Source organism: Lontra canadensis, unplaced genomic scaffold, assembly GCF_010015895.1.
Source record: "Lontra canadensis isolate GAN:19392208 unplaced genomic scaffold, GSC_riverotter_1.0 scaffold21, whole genome shotgun sequence".
NCBI lineage: Eukaryota > Metazoa > Chordata > Mammalia > Carnivora > Mustelidae > Lontra > Lontra canadensis.
This window is the reverse complement of record NW_022631015.1, coordinates 22,457,650-22,477,700: the sequence shown is the minus strand read 5'-3', so window position 1 is coordinate 22,477,700 and position 20,051 is coordinate 22,457,650. Positions and strand designations below refer to the sequence as shown.

Below are 20,051 nucleotides of genomic sequence, written 5' to 3'. Positions count from 1 at the left end.
GTTATTAAAAAAACAAAACAAAACAAAACATGAGGCGCCTGGGTGGCTCAGTGGGTTAAAGCCTCTGCCTTTGGCTCAGGTCATGATCTCAGAGTCCTGGGATCAAGCCCCACATCCAGCTCTCTGCTCAGCAGGGAGCCTGCTTCCTCCTCTCTCTCTCTGCCTGCCGCTCTGCCTACTTGTGATCTCTGTCTGTCAAATAAATAAAATCTTTAAAAAACAAAACAAAACAAAACTCTTGTATGGAAATGACATGGGTCCAAATCAGGGCCAGATCAAGAGGCATGAACCAGGGGCCAATTGTCATGGGGGAGGTGGTGGCACCTGGTTATGATTGGGGGCCAAGGAGTGGCGTTGGCTCTGGAGTTGGTTGTGGGGGGCAGACTTGGGGCTTCAGCAGCTTTCCAGAGAGGAGGTCCAGCACAGCTGCTGTCGTGACCCAAGATCCTGCTTCACATCCCTAGATCGGAATATGGCGTACTAGCCATCCTCAGACACCTCACTGAGGACTGAAGAGGAACCTGTGGCTTGGGGACATTATGAAACTTGTCCAGAGTCACACAGCCTGTAAAAGGGCACAGCCAAGACTCAGAGCCAGCTTGGAGAAATGAAAATGAACAAACTATGGCAAAGTTTTAGGAGAAAGAAAGACGTTTCAGTTCCAGATGCCAGTCGTCCACGTCAGGGGCAGACAGACGCAGAAGGGGTTCGTACTGGAAAATGTCCCTTCCCAGTGGAGGACCGTGGCCCGCAGAAGTCAGTGAGTCAAGAGGAATGCACATGGGTGAAGATACTGTGGCAAGACTGAAAGCTGAAAGGCGGTTCTTCCAAGGCTTCTTCAGAACAACCGGAAAGAGAGCAAGGAAGGCGGTCGCGCGGGTATGAGCAGGAGGACGCAGAGTTGTGAATGAAGAAACTACAGGCCTCACAGTTGAGCAAATGATAGAAACAGTTTCTCCTGTGTCCCAGATGTGACTTCTGAGAGAGCCTTTGCTGACATAAGTCGAGACAGTACTGCTGGGCGCTGGCTCTGTCCTCGCTTTCTGGCCGTCAAGGACTGGGCAGAGGGCTGAGCCCGGCTGTCGGCTCTGCCTTTGCAGCCTGTTTAGGACTGAAGCAGAAGTGGGAGAAGGAATATGGAGTGACTGCTACTTTTGATGCCAGTTACGAGAGAAGGGTCATTCCGTGTCACAGCAGCCATTGAGCAAGTGGTAAGAGAGGAGATTATGAAACAAATCCAAGATGCCAAGAAAGTGCCAGAAGTAGGAGGGGAAGCAGAGTACCAGCTCCCCGTGCTCATGGATCCCTATGGCCTTCAGCATGCCCTCCCAGGAGCCCTTCTCTGCCCCAAGGACAGAACCTGTCACAGTGAGTGGTAGCATCACAATCTCTTGCCTTTCAATCCAGGACACTGACCCAGCCTCCACGTGCCTGCTGCTAAGCTAATCCAAGCAGCATACTAACCCCTAACCCCTCTCCCACCAACCCTTTCTCTAGGGATTTAGAGAGGACATTTGAAATTGAGCTTTAAGCAGTCTCTATGGTTTCTGTATTTTGCCTGCACTTAGGCAAGGGCAGGGGCAGAGGTCAAAGGAGCAAAAGGAACTTTGTGTTCCCAATCATTATACTTTTCACTAATCCCAAAGGTCCCAAAGAGCATGTCCAGGCAGAATTCTTTGGGAGGTGATTTTGAGAAGAATGGGGAAAAAAACCCATTCCTAGAGAAGAGCTGTTTTGCAGTTAGGCTAAAGAAGTCAAGGAAATGTTGCCCTCTATTCCCTTCTGACTCCCGTAGCCCGTTAGAAATCTCTGACAACAGAGAGGCAGAAGTATCTGAACCGGAATCTGTATTTGAAGCATATTTACTAGAATGTAAAACAGTATGGGAAGCAAAATGATCTCCCTTTGTTTTTCAAGCCATTGACCTGCCACTTCTCAGTACTGGCCTGTCTTAGAGGTCAAGAACATGGTGGCCTGTGCTTGGTTTGGGGACAAGGTGCAGGCTATGCAAAATTCCCAGGAGGGCAAACCATAGCCCAGCAGAGCTACATTTGAGGGGTAAAGTTGAGCTTCCACTTTGAGTAAGAATAAATATTAAAAATATTTATCAAAAAAGCCAAAATCCTTATTTTTATGCATTAAGAATATTTTAAATCGTTCGCAATATTAAAAAGTTGTAGGAGTTGTAAGTACTCTTGTTAAAGGTAAAAGGGTTAGCCATAAGGAATTGTCCATAAGATTGATTTATCAGAGATGCCTACTGAAGTAGGAAAGGCTGGGACTTGGAGATGGGATTCCTAGCTTATTTGGAATCATTCATTTTAAGTAGCACATTGCAGCAACAATCATGCCTATGACCAAAAGAGCCACAAGGTTGGACCTTCAAAGAAAATCAGGGGCGCCTGTTTGGCGAAGTTGGTTGACCAGCTGCCTCTTGGTTTCTGTTCAGGTTGTGACCTCAGGGTGGTGAGATTGAGCCCCATGTTAGGCTCCATGTTGGGTGTGGAGTCTGCTTGATATTCTTTCTCACTCTTCCTCTGCCTCTCCTACTCATGCACTCTCTAAAATCTTAAAAAGAAGAAGAAAAACAAAAAGAAGAAAGAAAATAAAAAAGCAGTATTATCCTGGTTTTAAAACCTGGGATGAAATTCTGATATCGTTATTTGAACAGAATCAATCCATAGAGAATATGTATTTTCCTTATATACTGCTGCAGTTTCCTTCTGTTAATCCTCTAACACTGAGATGACAAGGACAATCAGTAGACTGGAGAGCAGATTACTGTTGGATTGTCCTGTGAGTCTTGGTAGGTTTTTGCTTTGCCCTTCGGATTTTGTCCCCACAAGTTTTGTGAGGATGGAGATTCTAGTTTTATTAGCTGCGTGTGCATCCATCCCCCGACTTGTGGAGAACATCGTCTTGCCAGTTGCAGCCCCTGGACCTCTGCTAACTGGAGATCCCATCTCGTTTTTACTTTTGAATATTGGTCTTACAAGCAAATGTATCCTATATTTATTTCTACTGATGAGAATTTATGATCTGCTAGGACAGAAACAAATGTTTGTGGTAGAAAAAAAAGACATGAACCAGTGTTAATTTTTTAAAAATCTTTTTTGGGGGTAACCAAATGTTAAAAACTACCCTAAAACTTCAATTGTGATAATCTACAATTATCATCAGGATGTGACTGCGAAAGTTGACCAGGGAGGCACTAGCAAAATGTTAGCTTCATCTTTTCAAGGTTAGCTATAATTTGGAAACCGCAGGAATTTCATCCTTCAATTCGGGACAAGAATTTATATCGAAGAGGGGCTCCCAATTATTCTTTTGGCTCACGGGTGAAAAAAAAAAGGTTATTGCAGGTAATCTATTTTGATTTTTCCAAGTGAAGGGCAGTAATTTGAGGACCCAATAGACTTCTTAATTTGACCGCCGTGAGTAGTTCGTAGCGGAGCAAAGCTTTGCTTCTGTCAAGTATTGACCTTTGCTGGTCACTGACCTATAACTGCGTTATCAGCACATCAGGACTCCAGGGCCTTCCGAGCCAGGGCCGTGTGATTCAGCGAGCGGCAAACGTGCAGAGGTACCCTGTCCGTATTTTCCTAAGGCGGTGAGCCACAGAGGGGGCCAGGTCTGTGGTCCCGGCGGATCCCAACAGAAACCGCCTCCCGACATAGGGGACGAATTCGCGGGTCACAACGGCCACGCGCGCTCCAACGGCCCCTCTGACCTTCCCCAAAGCTTGCGGCCAGCCCGCCCTGCCAGCGCACGTGGCGAGGTGGGGACAGAACCACGTGGGACCAGCGCAAGACCCTCTCGGCAGCAGCACCCCGCTGACACTCCAGGCGCTGGCGGTCACTCGTCAGCTGGTCGCTGCAAGATCCTGCGGGAGGTTAAACGTCTATCGCCGCAGACGGTGACGCTGGGATCTTCCCCCGACCTTCCAACGTGCACTTTCTCCCCTCCCCCCCCCGCCCCCGCCTTCGCCTACTCCCCGCCCGCACCCCAGACCTATCCGAGGGGCCGGCTCAGACCCCGGAAGAGCGATTCCATCCGGGTGCTTTGTCCGAGAGCGAGGAGGGCGTGGCTTTGTGACGACGGCGCGGGGAGGAGCGAGGAGCCAACTCCGGAGCTGGGACAGCCTGCGGGAGGGGGTGGCGGGCGTACGGGCTGTCCCTTGCCACGCCCCGTGGGCGCTCCATACTGCCCGAGAGGGGAGTCTCTAGCTTCAAACTGCCTTCTGAGGCGGGAATTTCAACTAAGAAGTCTGGTGTCTAAGGCTCCCCCCTTTCTAAGTCTCTTCATACGCTCTCCCCCTGCCCGTCTCTCCTCTCTGCTTGACTGGCACGAAACACTCTCCGCCTCCAGCCTTCCCTCCCCCTCGCTGGGAGCAGGTGGTGGCGGCCCGCGCGCCGCGCAGCCGCAGAGAGCACTGGGCGGTGCCGCGGAGGGGCGTGTGACGCAGCGGCCGTCGCTGCCATTTTAAGTTGTTTGTTCTTGCTTCCTTTCCCAAACACGACTCTGCCCCGGACCCGGGAGGCGCCCGAGGCCGCCGCCGTTTCCGCAGCCAGCGGTTGGTGGGAACGAGGCTGTGCCACCGCGGACGCTCACCCTCCGCTTCGGCTTTTGCCCCTCCGGGTCTCCTCGACCTTCCTTCTTGAGAGCCGGAACCCGACCGTGGGGGGGAAGAAAGACTCGAGAGCAGATGCTTGAACTGAAATAACTTTATTTTGGGGGGTTTGCTTCGCTGACAGACCCCTTAGCGCAGGGCTCCCCTCCCCTTCCTCCCCTCCCCCTCCGCCGCCAGTACCATTCCTACCCCTCTTTCTCCTCGTTTCTTCTCCTCCTCTCTCTCTCGCCTCCGCCGCCGCCGCCGCGTCCTTCCCTCCGCCGCCGCCCGGGGCGCCGAGCCAGACTATGGGTCCCAGGTGGGGGCTGAGCGGCGGCAGCAGCGCGGGCGGCCCGGTCACAGTGCGCACTGCAGAGGGGATGGAGGGGCTCAGTTGGCTGGTGGTTTTCTCTTGACATGGCTCCTGCCCGTGCTGCGAGCAGCGCCCCCGCCGCCGCCTCCTTTTCTGCCGCCGCCACCGCTCCGCCCGCAGGCTGCGGCTAGAGGGCCCGAACCCCGCCCGAGAGTCGGTCAGTGAGTCCCGGTCTCCGCGGGGACAGGGAGGGGATTTCCCCGTCACCCGCCCCCGCCCCAGCTGCCTCAGTTCCATCCCCTGCCCCCTCGGGAAGCACACTAATGACCCCACCCTAAACTATCCAAACTCGGGAAACATGGTCTGTTCAACGTGAGAGCGAGCTAATCCGGAATCCGGGAATTTAAGGGTTTTTTTTGGGGGGGTGGGCTGGGCATACTCTCAAAAAGTAATTAATATTAACACAACTATTTTCTTTTCTTCCTACTGGTCCTTCCCATTTACCCTCTCCCGCCTACTCTACCCGGGCGGGAATTGTTTCCACGATGAAATGAGTGAAAACCCGAGTGATCCTGTGTCTCCCGTGGTGCGAGTGAGTCGCTGCCGCTGAAGGCAAAGGGTGGGGGTGGGACCTGGGGGGTGGAAGGCAGGTGGTCCCTGGGCACTGCCTGGGATCCGGGAGAAGAACCCGCCACCTTTGCCTCAGCAATGCTCGCAGGAAGATAAGTCGCACTCCCCACGATCTTGAACGGGGGCAGATTCCTAGGGAAGGCTCCCTTGGGGAATGTAGGACTCACTGCAGGGCTGAGGGTGTTGGGATCCCGGGCATTAATCAGGTCTAACCACAGAGCCGGAATAATAATTATATCGTATTATATACCCCCTTTCTCTCTGCCATCATGATTTTCCATGGCAGCAGCATTAGCAGCCGCCTGAGGGTGAAAATGTGGGTGATGGGGAAGTTGGTAATGACTCCGCTGTTTTTTCTCATGGCTCCTTTGGGCAACAGCTGTCCGCCCCCGGTATACACTGTAGTTGATTGCAGGGAAACCCTGTACCTCTCCCCTTCCTTCTCTACCGATTTTGCACTTTTCTCTTTGCTCACCACCAAGTGTAATCAATAACAAGCACTGACAGTACATAGCAATAGTGAAATCTGAAATAACTTAAGAATTAATTAGGTACTACGGCCATGGATCTGGCTGGGTAAAATCCAATTGGATATTTCAGTTTCATTCACCTACCCTGTTTGGTGTTTTGGGGGGTTTGGGGGTTTTTCTTTTTCCCTCTTTCTTTGTAATTTTTTTTTTTTTTTAAATTTTGGTATTTGGAAAGCAGGGATCATCACGCTTCCCCTTTCCCGTTCCTTCTCATAATCCCTTCTCTAAAGAGGGGTGGGGGGGATAAATCCATATGGATTTTAAGGATTGGACTGGTGTTAGCTGTGTTTTATTGCACACCTAAATCCTGATAATAGGCTTTTCATTTCCCCCCAAAGCCTTTATTTTGGCATTTAAGCCAGATGTGTTTTCCAAAAAGTTAGTTCCAAGTATTTTCTCCTCTCTTTCTTTCCTTCCTCCCCTTCCTTTTTCCCATAACCCCAAACGTTATTGTCCAAACATGACTGGACAGCAGCTTTTGTTTCTTGACCCTGTAATATGACAGTCTGCTAATATTGCCAGGAGGTGCAGTTTTTGGGTTACAGTCGTGATTTTTAGCTATTCAATCATATTAGCAGGAAAAAAAATGACTTGTTTCTGTTGTACTTGAGTCTTAAGAAAAAGTGCCCATAGTTTAGTGACAATTTCCAAAGGCTTTAGTACCACCTGTATTTCAAAATGGGGGACCCAAACTCCCGGAAGAAACAAGCTCTGAACAGACTACGTGCTCAGCTTAGAAAGAAAAAAGAATCTCTAGCTGACCAGTTTGACTTCAAGATGTATATTGCCTTTGTATTCAAGGAGAAGGTAATTTAAAATTCTTAATGTGAATTAGCACAAGTGATTTTTGTAAGTGTATATTAAGTTATTTGTTACCCGTAAAATAACTGCCCATTAGGTTAAAGAGTGGTTGACAGAAGTCTACATGTGTGGTTTAACCTGAACCCTCCCTGGTAGTTCTCTGCATGTGTAGTTGTGGTATGACTACAAAGGGAAGGCTCCAGTGCTCCTTGGTTTGGAAATACTCTGTAAAGCTCGGTAGGGTCCTTTTTTAGGTGACCTGGGGTGAGCAACGTTGTAAAACTCTCATGTAATGTTTCACAAGAAATTTCATTTATGTGGAGTTACATAGAGGACATATAGCTGAATTTAAAGACTGTCTATAAAGTGGGATATTTGAAAGTGGTGAATTGGAATCAAAATGTTCACATGCTAAAAGTAAATAGTCTGTTCAGCTTCATGCTAAAAATACCTTTTCTCGTGGTACATTAGATGAACTACAGTACTGTTAATTTTTAGGAACAGTTACATACTGAAATGGTTTATTTGTGTTTAGAAGTGCAATTTATTAAAATACAAAAGGACCTGAAGAGGAAATTTAAATTTTGAGGGGGGCTGGCGAACATAATCAGAATTAATTCCACAATTAAATAGCAAGTAATGAGTTGTGAGTAGTCACAGAGGACATGATAAATGCAGTATATTTATATATATATATTATATAAATGATAAAAGCAGTATATTTCAACGATCTCTCTTTGACGTGAGATTAGGTTATGAATATAAGGAAATACTACTTTGATTTTTGCACCTAGGTTGTGAGCTAATTTCAGGTTAGACATATATTCTTGGTGTGGTATGTACTTAATGTTTGGAAGTTTCCCGAGTATTTATCCCACTTTAACTCTTTTGGAGGTTATTAGTACAGGCGTACCTCGGTTTTACTGTGTGTGCTCCGTGGATATTTTTGTGGCAACCCTGGGTTGACTAAGTCCATCAGTGTCATTTTCCAACAGCATTTGCTCAGTTTATGTCTCTCTGCCACATTTTGGTAATTCTTGAAATGTGTTAGACTTTTCATTAATGTATTTGTTACAGTGACCCATGATCAGTTATTACAACTTACTGAAATCATGGTGGTTAACAGTTTTTAGCATTATTTTTCAATTAAGATATGTATATCATTTTTTTTGGACATAATGCTTATTGCACACTTAATAAACTACAGTGTAGGGTAAACATACTTTGAATATGCACTGGGAAACCAAAAAATTAATTCAGCTCCCTGTGAGACTTGCTTTATTGCTGTGGTCTGGAACTGAACTTGTGGTATCTCCAGGGTATGCCTGTATCTAAGAATGCTCTTAGCAGCTTGAATAGAGCATTGTAAAGGAGTTTCAGGCTGGTTTGTTTTAAAATCATTGTTCCAAGAGTGGATAGTACAGGGAATTTATTTCTCCATTTTGTCGTCTTGTTAATATGTTAACTGCAGGATTGATACGATCAGGTTTTAATTGAAGATATTACAATGTAAGTTCACTAGAAATCCAAGACCGAGGTGGTGAGATGAGTTCTTTATATTAAATACCCCAAGTTGTACTGTCTAGTTCTTTAACACTGTAAAGCCCGGGTTTTACTCCATGAATAGACAGTATGCAGGCAATTGTGCTGAGTAGTTCATGAGTTTTATAACCTAAATTGATGAGCACTTGGTCACAAGTAAATTTGAAACTCAATTTGGTAGACTTTTTTTTTCTTGTTTCATATATTGACAGTTGTTATATAGTATCTAAAAGGAGTTTAACTCCTTTTAAGGAGTTAAAAAACGTTTAATTTATAAAGCTTTGTTTTTTAACTGCTGAGATTTTAATTTAGCTGTATGTAGAATCAGTTAAATGAAAGTACATCAAGAGTAAATCCCTTTTTTTTTAAACAGGTATGTCTAGTGTTTGTTTCTCATAGTGTTTAAGAGACATTGTTCATAATGAGTTACCTGTTACGGATACTGTAATACTATAAAACCATATAGTAAAACATTCTGATAATAGCCTGTTTGTGTGTGGTTGGGGTAATGGGGCTCAGGGAAGTAAGAGGATCCACTTATTTGAAAATCTATACAAAAATTAACTTAGTTAATAATTTTTCTGAGTTAGTATAAAAGTACCTGATGTAATATGAACTGGGTGTTAAAAGACAATGTGCTATTGGTGGGTTAATACACCTTTCCCCCCCCTTTTAGAAGAAAAAATCAGCACTTTTTGAAGTGTCTGAGGTTATACCAGTTATGACAAATAATTACGAAGAAAATATCCTGAAAGGTGTGCGAGACTCCAGCTACTCCTTGGAAAGTTCCGTAGAGCTTTTACAGAAGGACGTGGTACAGCTCCATGCTCCTCGATACCAGTCTATGAGAAGGGTAAGTTCCATTTTTCAGTCTTGATTTGGTAAGTTTTTGTGAGTTAAACTTGCTCCTCCCCCCCCCCCCAAAGTATGGGTAGTTACTATGGTCACAGGTCTCTTTAAAAGTTGACTTCAAGGGCGCCTGGGTGGCTCAGTGGGTTAAGCCGCTGCCTTCGGCTCAGGTCATGGTCTCCGGGGTCCTGGGATCGAGTCCCGCATCGGGCTCTCTGCTCAGCAGGGGGCCTGCTTCTCTCTCTCTCTCTCTCTCTCTCTCTCTCTCTCTCTGCCTGCCTCTCTGTCTACTTGTGATCTCTCTCTTCTGTCAAATCAATAAATAAAATCTTAAAGAAAAAAAAAAAAAGTTGACTTCAAAATCTTGGGGCGCCTGGGTGTCCCAGCAGTTTAAGCCTCTGCCTTCGCCTCAGGTCATGATCTCAGGGTCCTGGGATCGAGCCCGACATAGGGCGCTCTGCTCAACGGGGAACCTGCTTCCCCCTCTCTCTCAGCTTGCCTCTCTGCCTGCTTGTGATCTCTGTCTGTCAAATAAATAAATAAATAATCTTAAAAAAAAAAAAAAAGTTGGCTTCAAGGGCACCTGGTGGCTCAGTCTGTTAAGCAGCTGCCTTCTAAATGTTTTTACTTAAAAAAAAGTTGAGTTCAGATAAAACATGGATAATTTTTCCTCTGTGGTATTATGCTGATAATGGTGTTTGTTATTGCTGGGAATAATATTTTATATTACTGTTCATTAGATTTTTCTTTTGGGGGGAGAGAACTAACATCATGCTTCTTATAAATAAGAAGCTTAAAGTGGAAGGAATTATTGTTCCCAGCTTTAGAAACTTCTGTAACTCATTGAAAGTTAAAATGAACATACTTGAACAAGACATCCCCATAATTACTGGGATTGGGGAAGGCTGGAGATAACCATGTACTGGGCTGAAAGAGGTTTATTAACCTTTGAAAATTAATACACTGGACTAGGGTAATAAGGAATAAGAGTGGAAAAATAGTTTTCTGTATTAATAAAAATAGCAATTCAGCTGTAATAAGAATGTGAGTAATATTAGAAGACCCCTTTGCTTCAATATTAACTAGGTTCTGATTCGAAGAATGGAAATAAAAATACAGGGACTTCACAAGAAAAAAAATCAGCTTTAGTTGTAGTTTTCACCATGTGCTGATTAATTTAGGTCTTAGTGTGAGGAATATTGGACTGGGTGACTATAGGTGGACCCTACAGGATAAAAATTAGAATCAGACCATGAGCTATTCAGATTATATATATACTGTCCTATTACCTTTTGGCATATAAAATGATACATAGTGGAGCTTTTGTACTTTTGAAATATTTCTATAGTCAGACCTATAATTCATGACATGTCTTGTTACAGCTTTGTTTCTTTGTTTCTTTGAAAGTAATTTTTTTTTTTTTTAATTCTTTTTGTAGGATGTAATTGGCTGTACTCAGGAGATGGATTTCATTCTTTGGCCTCGGAATGATATTGAAAAAATTGTCTGTCTCCTGTTTTCTAGGTGGAAGGAATCTGATGAGCCTTTTAGGCCTGTCCAGGTATTTTATTCTAAGTGTGGTACGCACTAAGTGAGTAAAAACTCCTGGGATAAAAAGCAAACAAAAAACTCCTGGGATAGGGCCTAATTTAAGAAAAATTTTGGGAATATTCATTATTCTAATCAGTTTTACTTCATGAGTTGCTCCCATCTGTTTGACTATTGTGCTACAAGAGGAGAAGGCATTGGGGGACAGAATCTCTTGAGAATGAGCATGTCTTTAAAATAATGGCCAGAGAAAATATTTCGGGGTAGATGTTTGTTGATTTGTAGAGGGGCCTATGAATAAAACTGAGAAGATCTCTCCCCTGTACCATACACACTCCCGAAATAATATACGTAACCATCCGGCTCTCAGAGGAGTCTAGTCTAAGGAATGGCTTAAGAAACCCTTTTCTGGGGGCACCAGGTTGGCGCAGTCACTTAAGGTTGTGATCCTCCAGGGTCCTGGGATCGAGTTCTGCATGGGACTCCCTGTTTAGCAAGGAGTCTGCTTCAGACCTTCCCCCCCATTCGTGTTCATTCTCTCTCGGCTCTCAAATGAATAAAATCTTCAAAAAAGAAAGAAATAAGTAAAGAAACCCTTTTCCAGGGGTGCCTGGGTGGCTCAGTCGGTTAAGTGTCTGCTTCTTCCTCTCCTTCTGTCCCTCTCCCATTCATTCTCTCCCCCCCCCAAAATAAATAAAATCTTTTAAAAAAGAATTTTCCAAAAGTAGATTTGTGTATAAAACTATACAGGATAGAAGTAAATCGGGTAGTGGTTCTTAAGTAATCTTCATTGACATTGACTTCTGACTTGTCATTTGATGTATTAGACAGTTTCCAGTTTTTAAGAGCATACGCCCAGTATGGGCGTATGCTTTTAAAATGATCCTCAATTTATTTATAATACTTTATTTGTATAGGAGAAAGTACTGTAATATCCACCAAAATGTTAGTTATGGTTAGTTCTAGGTCAGGTGTAGCTAATTTTTCTTTTTTGTTCTGTGTGTATGTAGATATGTACATCTATATTTCATAACTCTACAGTAATGATACTTTTGTTTATAATCGGAAACCTAAATAAAGACCTTTAAAGATTAACTTTAAGCATACTATACTACATATTAGAATGCCTGTTTTAGGCTAATTGCTTAGAAACACGAAAGTTACTGAAAAAATTTTGTGTTCATGTGTTACTGTGAACCATCTTTACGGTGTTTTTGAGTATGATAGACAAGTTGGTATACTCCCCATGGTAATGTTCCTACACATCGCTCAAATTAGTGTTCCTCCTCCTAAGACTCACTTGACAGAAATAAGTTCTAAAGAGAACATATAGCCTGAATAGAGGTGAAAGTACTTTATATTTATATCTGTCTTCAGTGGGCACTATCTGGCTCACGTGAACTTGCTGGAGAATGGAAGTTGGATATAAAAAGCAAGAAGGCAGGAATGGTAAGGAATGTTTATGGCTGCCAGGGCACGTCTTGCGTCACAAGTGTAACTGCTCTCCAGAGGCACTCTTAGGATTTTTATTATTATTATTTTTTAATTCCGAAATCTCCATTGGAAAGATTTTGGTCCATTACTCATTGTATTTTTTAAAATTTCTAATACTCTGTCCTTCTGAGACATTTGGGATAGTATAATAGTATAATAGTCTTGTCTCAAGTTAAGTTCTAACTTTTGAAATCATGGCTGCTTATTGAGTGTTGCCTGTGCTAGGCTATCTCCTGAATACCTTATATACATTTAATCTTAATCCTTTTAAGAATTATGTAGACAGGAACCTCCTTTTCCAAAGGAAAAAACTGAGGCAGAGTTTAGGTAAATAGCCCAAGGTCATGCAGGTAAGTGGAGGTCAAGACATAAATCCTGTAAAGCTTGTGCTCTTAATTTGTGGGAAGTGCTTTGTATTATGAAAGCCTTAAATTACGGGTGGAATGTAAGCACTATGTAGGATAGAGGTAATATGGTGTAATTTTATAGTTCAGCTATAGGAAACCAGTTCAGTGTAAAAGATGAATTTACTTCCCCAGTAATTTAAAATAAATGAGTATCCTGAATGAGAGGCTTGAAATATAAATAATTTAGTTCTTAAGGCAAGTGAGAAAAGGAAAAGTAAACTTTAACTTGAAAACTTTTTTTTTGGTCTTGAAGCACCTGAAATGAGATTTAGTAGGAACCACAGTAAAGGTTGTTTTTCAATAATGAGTTTGTGCTATATTCAGGGTTATTAGGGAGTACTGGGAGGTGGTATTAAAATATCTCTTATTTCCTCTGTATCCCTAAATGCTCTTGGCTACAAATTAGTTTTTCATCACACTATTCAAATATTTTGTTATTCTGGGCGTTGCTTTCATGCCACTTGAATTAAGAGTTTTCTTTTTGGTGTACTATTCCTTCCCGAATCTTTGTATATTCACTAGGGAGACAGAGCAGGAGCCAGGGTGAAGAGTGACGGACAAGTAGATTCACCGATGAGCACAGAGCAGAGCCCAACGCTGGGGCTGGATCCCAGGACCCTGAGATCGTGATCTGAGCCAAAGTCAGATGCTTAACCAACAGAGCCACCTGGGACCCCCTGCAGTATTTGACTTTGACACAGTAGCGTTATGTTGGTTCTGTTCCAGGAATGGCGTTTCCCAAATTACCTTTTCTTAGTGTTTTTCCCAGGGAAAATTACTGTCTTCTTTCAAGGCCTAATCCAAAATCACCTGCTAATACTGCCCATAGTGTCCACTGTGTTTGTTATTTCTCCCTTCTTCACATAGCACTTTGAAGATACTGCATTTCAGGGTTTTACAAATAATGACATCTTATTCTAGGAAAGATCCGAAGCAAGTTAGGTTTTATATTTGCATGTGCTTGTCCTTTTGGCCAATATAAGAGCCCCTTAAGGGTGGGATAACCTTATTCATATTTTTTATTATTTAATAATATTCCTTTCATATACTAAGAGTGCAATAAATATCTGTGCAAAGGTATAGTTGAATATCGTATTTACACAATTGTATGTAGGGATAGTGTATCTTACCTTATGGCATATAAGAAAAGTTGGGTGTTAAAATTCTAGATAGCAGGAACTGATGATTTTTCTATATTAGTATTTATTGTGGTCTTTGAAATAATGGGAGAATAAAAATGGAATCATATGGATGGTCTTTTTTTTTTTTTTTAAATGATTCAACAATTCTTAAAGAATTGTTATTCTTTAAGAGTTCTTTAAGAGTTGTTTCTTGAATTCCCCAGTAGTCTAGTCCTACCCAGCATTTGGTCTCCGCAGACATTTTGTGGGAGGATAGAGTTGATCTTCCTTATGTTAAAAGAGTAAAAGAGTGTTCTGATTTGGTAACAGTTCTTCATAACTTAATTTTTTTAACCTGAAAAATGTGCATAACATTTTTAAAAAATTCGAGGGGTTCATATATCCTCAACCCCATCTCTGTGAGGACTGGAACTGTATTTCAGGTGTGGGCTTTAAAGCCCACTGTTGCTTTCCATTAACTGTTCTGATGGGTTATAACCCATTTATTTTATAGGAGAGGAAGCTGAAGTTTAGAAAAGTTAGGGGATATGTACAAGGTCACATAAGTAGTAAGATGGACAGCTAAGATCCATAGTGGGTGTTCTTTGTAAATAGAAAGGAAGCAGATGTTACTGGCTTAATTAAAGTACTAAGTTGGGAGTCTCGAGCCAAATAGGCTTGAAAAGTGGTTTTAGGGACGTCTGGGTGGCTCAGTTGGTTAATAATCCAGCCCTTTATTTCAGCTCAAGTCTCAGCGGGGCATCTGCTTGAGATATTCTCTCCCTCCCTTCCTATCCCCCCAACCTCCCTCCCCCACCTCTGTATGTGCACTCTGTCTCCTTCTCTAAAACAAAAACATTTTATAGAATGGCGTAAAATCATTGAGAATTAGGATCAGTTTTTCTTGGTCAAATTCTATAATTAAGTGGTATTCAGTAGAACTTTCTGTGATGAAGGAATACATCCCAATAGACTGTTCAGAATGGTGGCCACTGGCCACATGGGATTATTGAGCATTTGAAATGTGGCTAGAGTTACTGAAGAATTCAATTTTAAATTACGTTTAGTGAATTAAATTTCTGTAGGCACTGTTGGCTGCCATGTTGGACAACATATGGATGCAGGATGCTTCAGGTGGGATAAGGTTTTTGTAGTTACATGTAAATGTATTTCTGCCTTAGGCCAAATTTGAGTTTCATCACGGTGACTATGAAAAACAGTTTCTGCATGTACTGAGCCGCAAGGACAAGACTGGAATTGTTGTCAACAACCCTAACCAGTCGGTGTTTCTCTTCATTGACAGACAGCACTTGCAGGTAAGCCTTGTTTAACTACTTAACAACTTGTTTGAAAAGCTTATTTGTTAGCAAACTATTTTCTGTATATGTTAATTCTGTTTTGCCACTTCAGCACTGCATTAATTTAGAAGTTATTTAAAAATCAAATAGATATCCTGGGCGTCACCCTAGAACAGTGGTTCCCAAGTTTTGCTGCATAGTAGAACTACCTGGGAGCTTCTAAATGTCATGATTCTGATGAGCAGTAGAGTTTAAAAAATGCCCCTGTAGAGCTTTTCTGATGTACAGTATGGTCAGCAGATCATAACAGATTCTTAAATAGGTAGACTCTCGTGCCCTACTCCAGTCCTGCTCGGTCAGAGAATCAGTATTTTGAACAAAATCCTTAGATGGGTAATAGCACATTGTATTTTGAGAAGGTTTGGCCCTAGACCTTTTAAATATGAAAATCTAAAGGAATGAAGTATGTCTGTGTTTAGAAGATCCACGTGTGTTTTAAGTAAGCACTTCCAGTTTAAGCAACCCAGGCATTCCAGATTATTTTTTATTCTCAAGAACGTTTTTTCGTTATTATAAACTTGAATATTCTTACTTAGAATTTATAACAGATACCTTGTTATTTAACCTTAAAAATAGCATTTTAATTATCATTCATTCAACAAAGGAGTGCCTACTTACTGTGCCTGGCGCTGTACAGCAGTGAAGAAGATAGAAATCCTGTCCACGTGGATTCCTGCTCCATTGTGGGGGAGGCAGTAGGGCAGAACAGTATGTAATCGGTGAGCGCTCAGAGGAAATGGGTGTGATGGTGTAAGCTGTTGTGTGTGAACCCTGATGGTGCCACCAGAGGAGGCCTCTATGAAGAGGAGTTGATGTAAAGGCTTTTAGAAGAGTATTTGTGATGCTAATTTTGCTCCCCCGCCTTTTTTTTAAGATTTTACTTATTTGTTTGAAAGAGAGCAGGAACAGGGAGAAGGGCAGAGGGAGAGGGAGAAACAAACTCCCCGCTGAGCTGGGAGCCTGACATGGGGGCTGATCCCAGGACCCTGAGATCATGAGCTAAGTCAAAGGCAGATAGATGCTTAACCAACGGAGCCACCCAGGTGTCCCTAATTTTGCATTTTAGAGCATGGGTTTATTTTTACTTAAGAGAATGCAAGGTAGTAAGAAAATACAAAGGTGAATCATACTGTTGTGTTCAAAGGGCTGAGGACCACTGGGCAAGATTACACACTGATTTTATCTTGTATCTTAACAAGACTGTATCTTGTAAGGAAATGTTAAGTAAATATGATGTTATTAGGTACAAATAAGAGCTGTGGGAATTACAGAAGAAAGTTGACTTCAGTTGGGGGCATTTCATAAAACAAAAACCATGACTTGGTTGGGTTTGGGGGTTCTCTTTTCCATTTCTTCTTTACTTAGCTTTCTTAAAGGTGGATATTTTTAAGTGGCTTTGTTTTTCATTTGTAACTACTTGTGTAATTTGAGTGATTTATTGAGATAACACTGTATAGCCAGCTATTGACTTACATTATGGAATCCACAGCAAAGACTTGGAGTCTTAGAAGATTTAATAATGACTGTATACTAATGTAGAGACTTCATTTTCCTACAGATACATAGATCAATAATACATAGAAATGACTGGTGACATGAAGGAGTTACTTTGTTTAAATAAGTAGTAAGTTGTCTTTTGTTTATACCTAGGTCAGATGTTTTCTGTGCTTTATGAAGCAAATAGCTTCAGTCCTTTTAATGAAAAGAAAATTGTAAGCTCATAAACTAAATTTGCATTGTAGGTAGGGTGACCAGCAGTCTCTCTGTCTGGAATGCCCTGGTTTTTGCACTGATGTCCCAAGTCCGAAAAACCTCAATCCCCAGGGCAAAGTGGGATGGCTGGTGTCACTTTTATTGTAGATGCATTTGGTCTTCAGTGCTCTTAGGTCCCCCTTTCAGGTTCTTCTCTTGATCTTCGTAAACTGGAGATGTTGCTGTACTCATGCTATATAAGGAGGGAAATGATAGAGTAGCCAGCCCAGAGCCTGCTACGTACCTGAGGCAAAGAGCTTTACAAGTAGGAGCTCACTTAATCCTCACAACATGTGAGCTGTAGGTTTTATTACTCCCTGTTTCATAGGTGAGGAAATCAGGAAACTAAAGAACCTGATCTAGATCATCTAGCAGAGATCTCGTGCCCTTTATCGTAACACAAGATGAGTGAAGAGAGCTAGACCAGATAATTTTGGTGGGCACGTGGGTAGACAGGCACATTGCTGGAGTCTGGATTCTAATCCACGTGCAGACTTCTACTGGCTCTGAAATCTAGGACCAGTAACTTCTGTGAGCATGTTCTTTGTTGAGTAAATGATATGTAAGGTTGTCAGAACATTGAAAATGAAAAAAAAATGTGCATAATGTATCAGTTCATTACATATATAGACTGCTTTTGCCTTTTTTTAAAGAGGTGCTGTGGTGGAAAGAAATACTTTGAAGGTGGATCTGGGGATAGCTTCCATTTACTAGCATGCTGTGCTATAAGTCAGATGTGAAATAGTAATGTAATATCTTCGCTTTCTTCCAGTCCTTTATTCCAGGTTATGCTTCATTTTTTTCTTTGCTGCCTGTTTCATACTGTTTCGTTCACTTCTACCCTGACCACATTTGTTGTCTTTTCTGTAAATAAACATCACTTCACACCTCTGTTTGGATCAGTCTCTGTGAAATGCCTTTAAACCTTTCTTTCCATTAGCAAGTTGTCCATGGTTGACTTTCCGGACCTTAAATTTTTTGTTTAGAATAAATTCTCTAAACATTTATTTAGTTTATAATGTTTATTCTTTCTGTATTTTATATGGCAAGGTTTTGTCTTCCTGACCAGATTGAGATCCCAGTGGGAACAGACCATAATTTATTTCCTTACTCTATATGCTTTGTTACTGTATCCTTAAGTGCTTAATATAATTGTGGGAGATTGATTTATGTGACAGTTGATCACTTATGTTAAAGCCTTATTAAGATTAAAATTATTCCCCTTTCAGACTCCAAAAAACAAAGCTACAATCTTCAAGTTATGCAGCATCTGCCTCTACCTGCCACAGGAACAGCTTACCCACTGGGCAGTTGGCACCATAGAGGACCACCTCCATCCTTATATGCCAGAATAGAGTGCTGACCAGCAAAATGGACAAGATCACAGAGTGCAGCAGCATTTTCTTTTCTTGTTTTTTTACACTTTATTCTTTCAGAGTTTAAAGAAAATGGACTCATGCACAGAATACTATGCATTTTGAAACTTGTTCATCCTGGATTTTTTTTTTTTTTTTAATTATTTGTGTCTCAGAACTTAAAAAATTAGGTATCTTCTGCACGGACTGTGTGAAAGAAGATGCTTTGCATATTTGCTGCACTGCATCAGCATCTTACTAAAATGTGAAATGAAAGGACTATTGTACACTGAAATGCTTAAATGTATCTGAAAGCACAAGGTGATACTCATTTTTGATGGTCTTTCCATTTGTGCTGGTTTTTGCCTCTTTGACATCTGTCCTCAGTATTTAGAGGGTGAGAAGTGATGGTAAAAGGTATAAATAACATTTTAAAAAACTTAGCTTTGCTGTAATCACAGTCGTTCCAGAGCACTGTCCGATTCTTTCTAATGACCAGAAGTGGTTGTTTAAAAAAAATAAGTATAGATGCACAACCATGGGAAAGAAATCTGTAAAAAAAAAAAAAAAAGAAAGCATCTCATTGTAGGCATTCTTGCCTCATGTTTTACTGGGCCATGTTTGTTTCCTGGTACTCATAAATGTGTGTATTTTATTTCCAGATCTCTTTCCCCAAGTTGCTGTTACAAGAGTATTCTGCTGAATGTGGATACAGTTGATGCACATTGAGGCAGGTCTGGAGTCTGAAGTAGCTAAAGCAGCTATGAAAGTGAGAAACACACATTCATAGCTGCAGACACCGTGATAGGTAGAGGACTTTCCTTTTTTTGGTTTTCTTGTTTTAAAGAGGAGGTTTTTTATTACAAAGAAAATCCAGTGAATTGTGCAGAAATACTGGTTTCTACACCATCCTAAAGGAAAACTTATGAGGGTTTTTTGGAGTAGAAAAAAGTTACTAAAGTTGGGATCTTAAATTGTTTAAAAACCATTGCGTGTCAAAGCTCTAAAAGCAGAACTCATATTGTGCAATGAACGTTAAGGAAAGACTACTGTATAGTTTTTTTGGTTTGTTTTTTTTCTTTTTAATGAAGAAAAGCTTTGCTTAAGGGTTGCATACTTTTATGGAGTAAATCTGAATGATCCTACTCCTTTGGAGTAAAACTTAGTGCTTACTGGTTTCCAATTGTATTTAGCTTCTGGTTGGAATTTGAAAAAATGAAAACCTAAATAAAATAGGTGAAAGTTCCCTGACTATTCAGGTGAATACACAAAACTTGAAGTGGTAACTTTTTTTTTCCCAAGTCAACGGGTAGGTGTTATTGATGACCTTGGGGGTTATTTTAGAGTCCATAGTTAAATGGCAAATTCAGAAGGACAGAAGTGGCAGGTGGGTTTGTAATTTCAGGACTAAGAATCAAAGACATTTTGTCAGCTTTAACAGTTAGTGGGTTGGCCTTGTTCCTTGCCTCACTGAAGAGAAAATTAGATTTTAAAGTAGGCTCCACACCCAACACGGGGCTCGAACTCATGACCCCAAAATCAAGAATCACAGGCTTCACCGACTGAACCAGCTAGGAGCCCTAGAAAAAATTATTCTCTATTTCAAAAGACTCTCACATGTTTTCTCAATTGAAAATTAGAATCTGTTTGAAGTAGTGTCTCTGAATGTTTATTATGGGCAGGTCCTGTTCAAAGCTCTGTTCTTAACAACAGTGTGTGGAAAGAGCCACAGAGGTTTAGTA

General features: G+C 41.8%; 1 protein-coding gene and 1 pseudogene across 2 annotated transcripts; both read left to right on the top strand.

Moving 5' to 3' along the window:
- The first annotated feature begins 613 nt into the window (after positions 1–613).
- Positions 614–1,379, top strand: LOC116870062 (annotated as a pseudogene).
- A 3,080-nt stretch (positions 1,380–4,459) lies between these two features.
- Positions 4,460–18,834, top strand: CUNH6orf62 (chromosome unknown C6orf62 homolog). Of its 2 annotated transcripts, none has more exons than XM_032861649.1 (5): positions 4,460–5,514; positions 9,102–9,278; positions 10,713–10,835; positions 15,026–15,160; positions 18,184–18,834. In XM_032861649.1, the coding sequence occupies exons 1-5, from the start codon at positions 5,473–5,475 to the stop codon at positions 18,307–18,309; spliced, it is 603 nt and encodes a 200-aa protein (XP_032717540.1). In that variant the 5' UTR covers positions 4,460–5,472; the 3' UTR covers positions 18,310–18,834. The 2 variants fall into 2 exon arrangements, with proteins under 2 accessions (XP_032717540.1, XP_032717539.1); XM_032861648.1 differs by lacking the exon at positions 4,460–5,514 and adding an exon at positions 5,527–6,889.
- Positions 18,835–20,051: the final 1,217 nt, after the last annotated feature.

Bases quoted from the DNA above. Each gene is read 5' to 3' on its own strand.
- CUNH6orf62 (XM_032861648.1), top strand. From the start codon at position 6,761: ATGGGGGACCCAAACTCCCGGAAGAAACAAGCTCTGAACAGACTACGT. The intron at 6,890-9,101 runs GTAATTTAAAAT...CCCCCCTTTTAG, and splicing joins CCTTTGTATTCAAGGAGAAG to AAGAAAAAATCAGCACTTTT. The intron at 15,161-18,183 runs GTAAGCCTTGTT...TTCCCCTTTCAG, and splicing joins TTGACAGACAGCACTTGCAG to ACTCCAAAAAACAAAGCTAC.